The sequence below is a fragment of the Rattus rattus genome, chromosome 4 (assembly GCF_011064425.1).
Source record: "Rattus rattus isolate New Zealand chromosome 4, Rrattus_CSIRO_v1, whole genome shotgun sequence".
In the NCBI taxonomy this organism is placed as follows: domain Eukaryota; kingdom Metazoa; phylum Chordata; class Mammalia; order Rodentia; family Muridae; genus Rattus; species Rattus rattus.
Genome location: NC_046157.1, coordinates 160,725,717 through 160,739,440, shown reverse-complemented (window position 1 = coordinate 160,739,440; position 13,724 = coordinate 160,725,717). Strand labels below are relative to the sequence as shown.

General features: G+C 50.2%; 1 protein-coding gene across 2 annotated transcripts; it reads left to right on the top strand.

The window, feature by feature from the left end:
• The first annotated feature begins 351 nt into the window (after window positions 1–351).
• Arl4c (ADP ribosylation factor like GTPase 4C) lies at window positions 352–8,269 on the top strand. 2 transcript variants are annotated; one of them, XM_032901589.1, is made up of 2 exons: window positions 352–2,177; window positions 6,760–8,269. In XM_032901589.1, the coding sequence occupies exon 1, from the start codon at window positions 1,151–1,153 to the stop codon at window positions 1,727–1,729; it is 579 nt and encodes a 192-aa protein (XP_032757480.1). In that variant the 5' UTR covers window positions 352–1,150; the 3' UTR covers window positions 1,730–2,177; window positions 6,760–8,269. The 2 variants fall into 2 exon arrangements, with proteins under 2 accessions (XP_032757480.1, XP_032757479.1); XM_032901588.1 differs by lacking the exon at window positions 6,760–8,269 and adding an exon at window positions 4,633–4,959.
• Window positions 8,270–13,724: the final 5,455 nt, after the last annotated feature.

Here is a 13,724-nt window from a genome sequence, read left to right as displayed (position 1 = left end):
GACAAAGGTTGCCTTAAGACTATCCTCATCTGGGATGTCAGCGGAGTTGGGGGATGGGGGGTGGGCATAAAACAAGGCTCCAAAATGGGTGTCTGAGGAACAATTGTCTGGAGTTATCTAGGCAGGTGCTGATAGGTACTCTCAGCTGAGCCTCCTGGGCACACCCTAGAGTTAGGGCAGGAAGGGAGCAAACGCATCAAGGAGGACTAGGGACCAGGACACTAGGGCACCAAGGAGCGTGAGACCACGCGGTGGAAATGGATTGGGAGGAGTGGGCGGCAGGCTGCAGGAGGTCAGCTCCTCTCCGCCGCCCTCCTGCGTGGGTGCCGCAGTCTCACCGCCCTATCCCTCTGCAGACGCTGCCCTTGCCCGGCCAGCTGCGGGCTAGGCCCCGGGCGGAGGTTCCGGAGCCCGGAGCTATTTTTAAAAGACGCGTCACCGGATTGGGGAGGAAGAGTCCCGGTCCAGGCCCACAGTCTGCGCGCGGCCGGCGGGAAGGGTTGTCTGGGCGAGTTTCGAACGACAGGAGCGCGCGAAAAGACGCAACCGACCGAGAAGACCCCGCCTGACCCCGGGAGACCGCGGGGCGTGCCAGGCAAGGGGCGTGGCTGGTGGGCGGGACTAGAGGGGCGGGGCCGGCGCTCTCCGGCCGCAGCAAGCTGGTGGCGGTGGCGGTAGCAGCAGCGCGAGTACTGCAGGGACAGCAAAGGCAGCTACGCTAACCCGTACGCCGGGGAAGCCCGCGCCCCGCCTGCGCCTCCACGGCGCTCTCGGGTAGCCGGAGCTAGAGCAGCTCCGAGGTGCGCCGAGATCAGAGGTTGCTGCAGAGCCGCGGCGCGGGAGAGCCGCAGATCGAGCGGGGCTAGAGCGCAGGGCGCAGACATCCTACACCGCGGCGTCTGTCCGTGGCGGCTGCGCGGGAGACAAAGCCTCCGGAGAAAGATGCCCGTGGAGCACGCACCAGGCGGGCCAGGGAGCGGGCCCCTCCGAGTCTAAGCGCGCCTAGCCAAGCGCCCAGGGAACGCCGAGGCCCCACCGGGTCCAGCAACGGGCGGGGCCCAGGTGCGCCGGGCCGCAGCGGGCCTGTGACTGCTCGGGGGGCGGCGCCCTCCCGCCGCAGCCGCAGTGGCCGGCGCCGCAGCGAGAAGCCATGGGCAACATCTCCTCCAACATCTCGGCCTTCCAGTCTCTGCACATCGTTATGCTGGGCTTGGACTCGGCCGGCAAGACCACGGTGCTCTACCGGCTCAAGTTCAACGAGTTCGTGAACACGGTGCCCACCATCGGCTTTAACACCGAGAAGATCAAACTGAGCAACGGCACTGCCAAGGGCATCAGCTGCCACTTCTGGGACGTGGGCGGCCAGGAGAAGCTACGGCCGTTGTGGAAGTCCTACAGCCGCTGCACGGACGGCATCATCTACGTGGTGGATTCGGTGGACGTGGATCGGCTGGAGGAGGCCAAAACGGAGCTGCACAAGGTGACCAAGTTTGCCGAGAACCAGGGCACACCGCTGCTGGTCATTGCCAACAAGCAGGACCTGCCCAAGTCTCTGCCGGTGGCCGAGATTGAGAAGCAACTGGCGCTACACGAGCTCATCCCGGCCACCACCTACCATGTCCAGCCGGCGTGCGCCATCATCGGCGAGGGCCTCACCGAGGGTATGGACAAGCTCTATGAGATGATCCTGAAACGCAGGAAGTCTCTCAAGCAGAAGAAGAAACGGTAATGCGCTCAAGCAGCGATCTGGAGCGAGGCTGAGCGAGCGAGCGAGCCAGTGAGTGAATGAATGGACGTCTGGGTTGAGCGAGAACCCGCGAACAAAGACAACGAACCAAAGCGATGATTCGAATTTTTAAAACACGATCTCTGTATCCAAATACAGGACTTGGAGACTTAGCCCGGGTGTGGAGGCTGCATAACCACCCATCTCGTCACCTGCCCCACCCCCCACCCCAGCTCAGAGGACCTTTTGTCTAAATGCTTGAGCTACGGGTGGGGTGGGTGGGGGGACTGGTGGGGAGTGGACGCGAGGGTCCCGTGGTGTGCCCTCTGGCCCCAGGTGGCAAGCTTGGATGTCAGAGAGACAAAAGCGATTTCTTCTTGCTCCAGCAGGGCCAGAAGTTCAGGCAGCCCAGCCCCCACTGCGGGGGGGAATCACGTGTGAGTTACCTGAGGTATGCAGTTCACACAGAACCCTGGGGATACCCGGGAGGGAACGGATTGGCACTGGGGTGTACTGATGGGGGGTGGGGATGACCGCTCCTTTCATTCTGGAGCTGTGGGAACTGAGTAATTTTATGTCACAGGGCAGGTCCCTGTTGCAATTTCATTTGTCCTGCTCTGGGCCCAAAGGAGGTGGTGGTTTGGGGCCAGCCAGAGGACTGTCTCGGACCCTGCGGCAGCTGGAGGGCCCAGGATGCTGTGCTTCTGGACTTGGCTGGGAATGGCCTGGAAGACGCCACTTTTCAGGGGTGGGTGTGTGTGGTTTTGTTGAGAACTGCTTTTCAGCCTGGGATGAGACCTCTTCCAGATGGCCTAGGCCCAGTCCATGTGTAGGTCATTCTCCCATAAAGAGACCAATAAAACAAAGAACAGAAAACCATTGGAGGTGGTGGCAGTACAGGTGTTTAAAGGGTGAGGTTCTCGACATTAATGCTGTGCGTGCGTGTGCGTGTGTGTGCACTTGGTACTGTATAATCTGCATAAGAACTGGACCCTCTGGATGGAATTTCAAAATCTCTCAGCCAACTGATTGGTTTGGAGGACCACACCAGCTACAGATGTGTGCTGAATTGCAAAATGGTCTTCTTAACAAGGGGGAGGGGGTCTGATAATAATAACCACGTGGTGATAGGTTTCAGACATTTTTTTTTTTTTTTAAATAAAACCACCTCCACAACTGAATTCTCTTCACCTTAGGAGAAAAAGACTCTGCCCTTTTGTGGCCCTCGGCACTGCAAGTGCAGACCTGTTCAGATTTCTGAGCTGGGTCTTTGTAGCCTATCTGGTTTCAGTATTTTACTCAAAATGTGTCCTTAGAATATTTGATGTCATTCACCGGAAGAATAAAACCCCACCTTGTTAAAGCTGACCCCATTTGCATGGAATCGAAGAGAGGAGAAGTCTGAAGGATAGTCCTTTGGAAATCACCCTTGCGGGAGCGGGCCTGGCCTCGGAGCCAGCCAGCACTTTGGTTAAAGGCAAACAACAATGAGTGCTTGAGAAGGAAGCGGGCGTGTGACGTCATGGTCACTGGTACTCAGGCACTTCACAGTTTACTTGAAAGAGGCTTTGGGAAAATAGATAAAGTGAAAGATTAAATACATATTTTTAATAAGGTAATTTAAAAAAATCCTTTATAATCAGGAGTGAGTCTTGGCTTGTTAAAAGCTGTCATTTATCTTGAAACACAGTATCGAAAGAGAAATTTACGATTGACTTTGTTTCTTTTTTTCTTTGAAGCTCCCCTCTGAACCCATGTTTTAGGATAGGATTCTTTCGTTTCCCTCCATGGCAACGCAATGCTGTGTCAAGGGAGCCATGGCTGTGAGTGAGCACGGAGTTGGTCACAATATGAGCCCATCCCTATTGTCTTTGATACTCTTAGGAGTATATTTAAGAACCATAGGCAGAAATCATGGCTTCCTGCTTGAAACCTGATCCTTAGAAGATTGTTTTGAAAGCTGAAGTCTAGCGGCCCCATGCTCTTTCTTGTGTGTTTGGTAGCCCTCCAACTGACTGGTCTTTTTGTACACAGAGCTAAGCGGTGGTTAGCAGCCTGCAGGATCTGTTTACACAGCAACTGTGGATTATTGGCATCTCCGTGGGCTGGTCCCATGGGCTGAAGATTCTGTATAGAATTATTAAAAAAAAAAAATTCCACCTTCTTTTTATTTTCTTCATAGTTTCTTAAGCACTTTGACATTTTGGTAGTTCCACGATATGGAGAGAATAATATATTTATTTTGTGACATTGCATATGCCAAATACTGTAGCTTTCCTGTGCTCACGATACCTGCGTTCCAGGTCAGTGTTCCGATCCTGGCCTGCCGGAACAATGGCTTGGGATGGTTTTGTGATGTTTTTTCCCCCCTCAGCCACCATTATCAATACTTAAAGGTGCAGTTGACTGTTAGTAGTTGTGTGGTAAAGTCAAGCCCTGTGGTGTATCAGCAAATAGTTAAGAGTCTCAGTTGATTTCTGTAATGTTTGACCTAATAAATGCCCATTTCATCTGTGACAAGACATAGCCCAGTGAACGTCACTGTGGTGGTGCCATGGGGGAGTTCCCATCACATGCCAGCCAGACCTAGTGACACTTCTGCCCTTTGGGTTCCCATAGAGGAATTTGGCCTCCCCAAGTGAGGTTTGGAATGGTTTCTGACAGACACACGGGGAGGCCAGTGTGGATTGAGAGCTGTTCTCCTTACACATTCTGTGAAAGTGTTGGAACCCCTGGCTTCCGGTTTTGGTTTTCCTGTAATTCTGTCTTCACATCAGACACTTTTCTCTGTTTCCATTCCCTCCCCCCTTTTATAATGCATATCTGATGCTGTGAACAGAAATAAACTATTTATACAATCAAACAGCTGGAAGGCATTTTCTGTTGATTCATTTTTTTTCTTTCAGGTTTCTTGGCTCATTTTCCAAGCCTCTCTGGAGCCAGGGAGTGGAGCGTAAGGTGGTACCTAGGTTCTGGTGGGATCCAGTAGTTCCAGAGCCTCCGCTAGTCTGGTGCGGGCTTTGCTGAAGCCTGGGTATTCCGGAACTGAATGGTGGGTGCAGAGGCTCAGCCACTCATACCTGTCTATTGGGTCGTCTCCCTGCTTCCGTGCCTTGCCCCGGCCTGTCTACAGTGCTGTTGGTTATTTAAATGACCCAGCCTTGTTAAACATTCCCAAACTCTTACCCGTCCACTAACTACTGGAATGGTGCAGTAAAGGAAACTGCTCAGTATTGGGGTGTGGTTCCTGTCCCTCTTGTCTGAGTCCGCTGAGGAGCTGTGAGATGTGATCCCTCTCTAGTGGATACAGTAAGACACCGTGCCTTATAAATGCTGCTGAGAATTGGCCCACCTTTTGAAGACCAAGCGTTGGGGTGGGAATCAATGAGAGCTTCGGAAGGTACAATGGGGAGTGTGTAAGAGCCCCATGTTAGGCACTCGGCTGTAATTTAATAGTTACAGAGGAGGCATGGGACGGTCTTCAGAGCTTAAGTCCGGAATGAAAACAGATCTGGTTCTAGGATTGGGGACGTAGCTCAGTTGGATGCTTGGATAGCATACATGAAGCCCTGGGTTTGATTCCCAGCACCATGTGGATCAGGTGTAGTACAAACCTATAATCAAACTTGGGATGTTGAGGTGGGAGGATGGAGAGTTCAAGGTCATCTGCATGCCAGGTTCAACACCAGCTTGAGCTGTGTGATGCTACAAAAGTTCCTGAGGACTCCAAGATTTTCTTTAATCTTACTGACCCCTAGGCCCCGTATTACATAGTATCTCGTATGTAAACCTAGATAATAAAAGCTTAAAGAGTTGTTGGGAAGATGAACTGGTAACACAGCTAAAGCGTTTAGCCTCCTTGTCCTGAGCAAGTGCTCAGCTTTGGGGTTCTGTTTTTGTTATGGGGAGTTGTTTGTTGTTTTTGGAGTGTGTGTGTATGTATGTGTTATGTGCACCTATCTGTGGGTCAGTACACACACGTGTGCCTGGAAGAAGATGTCAGGTGTCCTGTTCTGTCACACTTCATCTTATTCCCTTGAATTTCAGGCACATTCAGCCATCCCCAGAATTGTGGGGATTTGAACTCAGGTGTTCATGCTTGAATGCCAAGCACTCTTACCCACTGAGCCTTCTCGCCAGCCCCTGGGCTTTAGTCACTAATCCTGTTGACTGCGGTGTGTAGAGTGTAATTATCTCATCAGACTGCTGGCCTTTCTATCAGCCTGTTGCTGTCTGTCTTCTCCATCCCTCTTGGCAAACTTGACCAGCCAATAGCCAGGCTGCTGGCCCCAGACACAGCATGTAATGAAGTCGAGCGTCTCCAGCCATCCCATTGTTGCTTGAAGTTGGGAATGACTGCAGTGGATGCAAGCTGGTGGTCTCCTGGCTATAGTTCCTCACTTTAAGCATACCCCACACTGCTGGGCTATGAGTCCCTCCTGGCAATGGGTAGATGTCCTGATGGCTGGTGTTTAGTCCAAGGTTGAGCAAATAGGAAGTATTCCTGAGGTGTTAGTCGGATGCCTTCACTCACGTTAGTTCACTTTAGTTATAAATGTTAAAATGGGCATCTCCTAAGGCTTTTGTTTCCGGTTAAATAGGTAAGTTAGAGACAAAAGTAGATAAAGTTTCAGTGTCATTTCCTCTCAGTTACTGCCTTGAGAAAACCTTACAGAGATGGTTAGGGTTGTAGTGAAACGGACTCAACGATGAATATGTTTTTGTCTCTTTTGTTTTAAAAAATGATCAGGGTATGGTTTTAGCAACTGTATCACTTCAGAAGCTAATTATTCAAAGCTGGGTTCCACCAGAAACTGAAAATGCTGCTTTAAGGGACAGGAGCTACAAAGTAGTTGAAAACCAACTTAGGGTATGTTTTGTCCCTATAAGAAGAAAAATAGGGAAGTCAAAATAAGCAAAGAGTGAAACCCTTCGTTTACATTACTGCAAGCTTAACCTCTCTGGAATGGATTCTTGAGGAGTCCCGTCCCCTGTGACATTTAGCTGACAATTGTCCGCCCTCTGTTTTCCAGAAAGGAAACCACAGATGTTCTGTCCCCGACCTCAGACAGCTGAGTCAATGATTTGAGTCCTGGGCCCCTGATGAATCTCCCCTCCTGAGCTTTTCTTCGAAGGCTACGGTCTTCGATTCTAAGGAGCGTCTGTTGTTTGCTAGACCAAGGACATAGCCCAGGCTGGCTTTGAACTCATATATTACAGGATTCACCTACCTCTGCTGCTGAATGTTATGCTAATAAAGGTACAAACCACCACACCCAGCCATGGGCTTGAGGTTTTGACCAATCCTGTTAGCAACATTACAGAGTGTCTCTGTGTCACCATCTGGTAGCAGAGAAGGTCAACGTATTGTCCAAGAGCAGAAGATACGGTCTTCGGATGTGACCGGGTAAGAAGAGGGCAAACCCAGAGCTCCATATCCTCTATCACACCGCTTCCCTTCAGTTTGTAGCACAACCTGCGTGTGATTACGTCCGGGCACTACTCTCATGCCCATGACTCAACTCACACCTGCCAAGGGGAGCCGGCCATGAATCTGTACACACAGGGGAGTTTCTTTCCTTGTTTGCCTGGTTCCTGTGTGTCCACTTCTCCCTCGGTTTCAAATGGTCTTCGTGTATTTGCTTCTAGACAGCTCTGAACTCAAGAGGGGCTTCTCTGTGTCTAAGAGGACCTTGTAAGCTGGGGGTTTCAGAGGAAACAACAAGCTATTCCTCCAAGTTTAGAAGCAAGAAGAATGATACGTTCAACACAGCTGCCTTCCAGTGGTTCTGGGCAAAAGCTGTACCCCATGAGAGTATGGTCCCAAGGAAAGAGCTGAAGCATGGGCGTCCTGCAGTTGGGCTATAACACAAGATACAGCTGGGGGTTGGGGGAGGAGAAGCATTTGTATTTGTCCATTAGAGTTAAGGTCATCATGGCAGCCTTCAGTATAATGTGGGTTGAACATCAGACAGCTGTTACCTTGATGGAATGTTGACTGTGCTAGCTGGATGTCCCAGGAGCCTAGCTCACTGGACCTGCACCCACAAGTTAAGAAACTGAAGCATGGAGAGGTTTAGATTATATGCTTTGAGATCAGTCTCTAGGAAGGGTGGGCCCAGCTTCAACTCCGGTCCCTTCTACCGGGGCTCCACATACCTGCTGCTCTTACGCCAGGAAAGGTCTGCAGCCCAAGAGAGCTGAGATCCCCAAGGAGAAGCAGGGATAAAGGGGTGATGATACCCAATGTCAGATAGGACCACCTTTAGCCCTCCTCAGGATGCTGGCAACAAGCTGGACCCCAGACTTAGTATCTGCTTTTCCTTCTTAACGGGCACATGTCACATCAGAGGAAGACAGTCCTGGTGCCAGAGCCTATCCTGGAGCAAGTTGGAGTGGTCCATTCAGAAGTTGTTTGTGTCATGGACTCTCCCCTGCATATGGGCTGCCAGTGGTGTGTGGTGACCCCTCAGAACTTCTGATCCCTTCCTGACCAGCCCTGGTATTGTTTTAATTATCCACTGAGATAACGGGTGAGTGCTACGGCCTTGCGTCCTTTCCAGAAGGCAAGAACAGGTGTGGGAAAGGACAGCTCTCCTAATTCCCCTGTACTGCCCCTCCTCTGCAGGATCTCCTTTCTCATGATAGCCTCAATGTTTTGTCTCATGTTCACTGATCAAAAAATTGACAAGTGAAGGTTGGAGAGACCACTCAGTGAAAGAGCACTCTGCACTCTTGCAGAGGACCCAAGCTCACTTCTGGACACCCACACCGCAGCTCACAACCTGCAGCTCCAAGTCCAGGAGATCCAATACCCTCCCTCTTCTGGTTCTGTTGGGCAAGCACACACGTAGCACGCATACATATAAAGTTTAAAAGTAAAAATAAATCCCTTTTTTTTCTTTTTTTTTTTTTTTCTTTTTTTCGGAGCTGGGGACTGAACCCAGGGCCTTGCGCTTGCTAGGCAAGTGCCCTACCACTGAGCTAAATCCCCAACCCAATAAATCCCTTTTTAAAACACATCTTAATCATTTTTTCTTTTACTGGATGTTTTCTTTATTTACATTTCAAATGCTATTCCCTCTCCAGCAACCCCCTTATCCCATCCCTGCTCCTCCCTGATTCTATGAGGGTGCTCCTCTCCCCACACACTCCCTCCCTCCTCTCTACCCTGGCATTCTCCTACACTGGGGCATTGAGCCTTCACAGGACCAAGGGCCTCTCCTCCCATTGATGCCTGACAATGCCATCCTCTGCTACATATGTGGCTGGAGCCATCAGTAGCTCCGTGTATACTCTTTGGTTGGTGGTTTAGTCCTTGGGAGCTCTGAGGGTCTGGTTGGTTGATATTGCTGTTTTTCCTATGGAGTTGCAAACCCCTTCAGCTCCTTAGTCCTTTCTATAAAAATAAATCTTAAATTAAAAAACAAACAAACAAACTGATAGAGCTGGAGAGATGGCTCAGTGGTTAAGAGCACTGACTACTTTTCTAGAGGTCCTGAGTTCAATCCCCAGCAACCACATGGTGGCTCACAACCATCTGTAATGAGATCTGATGCCCTCTTCTGGTGTGTCTGAAGATAGCGACAGTGTACTCACGTATATGAAATAAGGAAAGAAAAAGAAAGAAAACTGGTGACTCAGTGAAAGGATGAGGCAGGAGACTACCCAGGAGGAACCATCTTTCCTTGTGAGTCTCTGGGGCCCATCCTATGGCTAGAGTGTCCACAGGGAGACTGTTGGGGGAAGTGAGCCTCTTTCTCTCTGTCATTTGTATAATCCCCATTCTTTCGGTGGCTCCTGAGGACGATTTTCATTTCCTTAAATGCTAACTTCATATGCAATTAATTTCAACTGCCCGCCTCTCACGCTAACTCAAACCATTTCCATGTATAATTTAGAAGTCACCCTGGTCGTGATGGCTGTAACAGCCGCTTTCATAAATACAGGTTTGCATCCATTGTTAAAGAAATGACAGTTTGCTTCACTGTGTCATTTGAACTGTGCTGGGATGATGCATTCATTACATTTTTTTTAAAAATGCTGCTAAAAATAATGTTCACAAACACTGTGACGCCCACTGTTTCGGGGACACCCTGCTGGGCAGAGGTGCCAGGATGACTTATCTGTCCTCATTCTTGACCTCAGATTGCTGTCACTCTAGATGGTGAGTAAGGACTAAACTATCAAACAATATACCTGAGTCCAGCATGAGACACCCTTCATTGTACCAAAGATCCAGTCGTTAGCTGAGCCAAATTCATGTTTGCGAGCCACCTGTCTTAGCATAAGCGAGGAGTGCATTGTTCCTCCCCAAAACACAATGCTCTCAGCTTTATGGGAAGAACTCCAGCCTATCACAGAGTCCTCAGATGTCTCTGTGCTGACCTGCTCTGAGTTACCCTAATAGACAGCACTCCTGAAATCCAGGATCAGCACAGCAGCCCCCAACTGCTGGCTTCAAATCTACCGCTCCCCTCCTCTACTCCCCATTCGTCCATTGTTAGTGTTCAAAGGATCCTTTGGAGGCATGGCCCCCTCAGGTACATCCTCACCTTGTTATAGGTGTGGATTGGAGTACAGAGAACATCTGCCGAGGTTTCCTGATTCTCTGTGTCCCAGAATGAACAGTTGGACCAGGGACATACAGGTAATAGTAGAAATAGAGATGTTTGTTGAGAAAGAAAATGCTCTTGAGAATGGGAGTGGGCATGAGAGCTGAGGGGTGGGCGTTCCGGTGGGACTCAGCCGAGGGAGCAGCAAGCCTTTACGGGTGTCTATGGATGTATGTGGTCTGTGTTCTGTACTTGGAAGCCTTGGGCTTTGCTGGCACATGCTCTGACCCTTGCATACAGTGCTGTTGTGAAGAGGTTTGCAGTCTGTCACTTGGCCTCTAAGAAATCTAATCTAATCTAAATTTGATGCCTTTCTCAGTCCCCATCCTCCTGCCACAACCTCAGGTGTGGAACTCATGAGTCCAAGAGGCTTGGGTGGCTGACACTGCAGCCTTTCAAAGCCTGCCCCTCTCTCTCTCTCTCTCTCTCTCTCTCTCTCTCTCTCTCTCTCTCTCTCTCTCTCTCTCTCTCTTGTCTGTCTCTCTCCCCTCTGAAGTTTGCAGCCCACAAGTGCTTCCCAAAAATATTTCAGCTGGGCTGGAGATCCTGAGATGGGTGAATATTAGTCTAGAATATTAGTCTATGCCAGCTGTGGCCTAACCACTGTGCTGCCAGCTTCAGAAGGAGCCTGAGATGACGCTCCCCCCCCAACACACACACACACACACACACACACACACACACACACACACACACACACATGCACCTGGTCTGGTCGCCGATATGTTAGGAAACGTGGACTTTGCCTGGAGCACACCCTCCCTCTGCCAACATACATTGTGCTCAAGGAAGGTGACCCTCTCCTAGTTTTAGGGGAGAATTGGGTGAATCTGTGATTTGCCTAGGAAGGGTCATGTGACACAATTCAGACCGATCCAATGGAAAGGAAAGACCTCAACATGTGAAGGTCCATGAGACAGGTCCAATCCGAACCGCAGGATAACAAGGGAGGGTTCTGGGGACCAGGCTGCTAGTCTTTCTACTAAGCGGAGAACGAGCCCCGCTCCTCCTGCCCCTCCCCCACACGAGTGCTGGGCTTCCTATGAGTAGGCCCTGATGGCAGAAGTGCTAACCACCTTGCAGCTGAGAAAGACAGCATAGCACAGGGACTCCAAGCTGGCGACCCTCAAATCCAGTGTGCATGGCTTAACGTGAGATTCTGAAGTGCTGGGGTAGTCTCTAGTTTGGCCAGGCTGATTTTCCTGTCTGTTCTCCTGTGGTTGTTCCCTGGATGCAAATACCAAAACCACTTCTTCCTGGAGAGTGACTAGGTGACAATACTCAGAGATCCTAACCACATCACTCTGTTCTAACCAACCCAATAGCTCTTACTTGCAAGTGTATTTTGTCCCCCGGGGACTATGGCAACATTCTGAGCTCTTCTTTGATTGTCACAGCTAAGGGGAGCTCTGCACACCTAGCGGGGAGCGGCCAAGAGGCTTCTCAACACTGCAACAAGGGCAGCAATCTTCCCACCCCTGGAGTCCTGAAGTCACACCAGCCAAGCCCCGAGGAACCTCATTCTGAATCTTTGCTCTGGCTTCTCCATGTCCCAATCTCTCTGCTACAGGTGACTGCTCAGCGAGTCCCTCCTGGACCTTTGTGCTAACCTCCCTTGCCTTCTCCAGCCTCCTAGTTTAGAATTTAGCCTCCCCTCCCTCCCCGGCCCTCTTCATCAGGAACACAGTTCTGCTGGTCTCATAATCACAGTTCAGCCGCCGCCGTTCTGTTGCTTTGTCTCTCCACAGTGTCAGTTTCCCATTGCTGCTGTGAACAGTTGCAGAAAACCCCGGAGATTTGGAACAATGCACTCTGGTTACCTCCTGGCTTTGGAGTTCTGGTCACTTCCTTCTGGAGGCCAAACAAGAGTCTCCCCTCCTCTTTGCCAACCTTCAGCAGTGCATGACCTGGTCCTCAAACACAGTTGCCTTGCCTCTCCTGGACACTGTGTCCCCTGTCTCTCCTCAAAAGGACCTTGGTAGGCTCACTGAGCCACCAGCTAAACCTATGATGTGTCTCACTTCATGGCTCTTGGGTTTATCAAATGCACGGAGTTCTTTAGCCGTGTGGGGTGGCAGGGTCACAGGCTTCAGTGAATGGATTAAAGAAATTCCGCGGATACTCACTCTGCCTACCCCACCCTCCAGGATGGATGTGCCTGGGCAGGGAATTTAATATGATTTGATCCTTCCTAACCCTGGAATGTAATACATCCCTGATATTTAGGACTAATAATTTATTGAATGATGACTGACGTGGTTTTTAGAAGCAATAGAAAGTCCACCTTCTCCCTGTAAAAAATGAAGGTTGATCGTAAAGTCAGATCAGTGTGGAGAGGATCCTGACACGAAGTTAACTCAAGGAAGCAGAGCAGGGGCCAGGCGGGAGTCAGACACACAGGGTGTGTATAGCACAACTTGCTATGTACAGGCTGTGCGGAGAATTGGCGAAAACCCTCTTGATGGGTGTACTGGCTGAGAGGAGATGGGGGATGTGTATATAATCAGAGAGATGGGGCCTGGGTGGACATGTCCACTAGTGTAGCAAGGTTTTAGCAGAGAAAACAGATATGGTGGTACAAGTATGTCCCATGGTGACTGAAAGAGCCAAGGGCAGACTGGGGTCTGAGTGAAGAAGAGTAATACTGACCCCACAAATGAGAGTCCTCAGTCATTCCTTAAACTCGGGGGTTAGGGTCTTTGGTGGGGGGGACTATTCACTTCAGAATTCATGGTTCCTTGTAGTGCAAGAGTCCTTGAGGAGGTTGAATTGTGGATCCCCAAAACATCACTGCTCTGCTGGCCTCTTATCCACATGTGGATTTTGGAGCAACAGCCTGGGAAGCTAACACCAGTCCCACACTGGGTTGAGGCCCTGCAGCACCTTGAAGCTCTTCGTAGCTTTTTATGAGAGTGGTAAACTTTCAGTCACCCTGGAGCCTGCAAATGACTGCAGCATTCTGGGCTGAGTGATCACACACAGTAACAATGTGCTACTACCCCAATCCTGCTTGTCTATCTCTTGAAGACAATGAAATGTCTGTGAACATCCTGGACCATGGGCTTTTCCTTTCTGCTATAGCCTCAAGAGCTTTTGTATGGATGGGCTGGGAAGGGAACCCTATGTGCTGAGTTCTCTAGGGTTTTACAGCATAAGGATACCCTCTGAGAAACCCATTCAGCCCCTCTCTGAATACTTGTATCAGCTGTTATTTTCTTCTATATGCAGGTTCCCCTTCCTGCTCTTGTAACATCCCATTTCCAACATGATCAATTTGCTTACTTAAACTTGACCCTGCCTGGGCTATGGCTGCCCCAGAGTCCCTCCCATGAGTTTGCCATGACTAGTAACCTCCATCACTGAAAAACTATCATCTCAGTTCA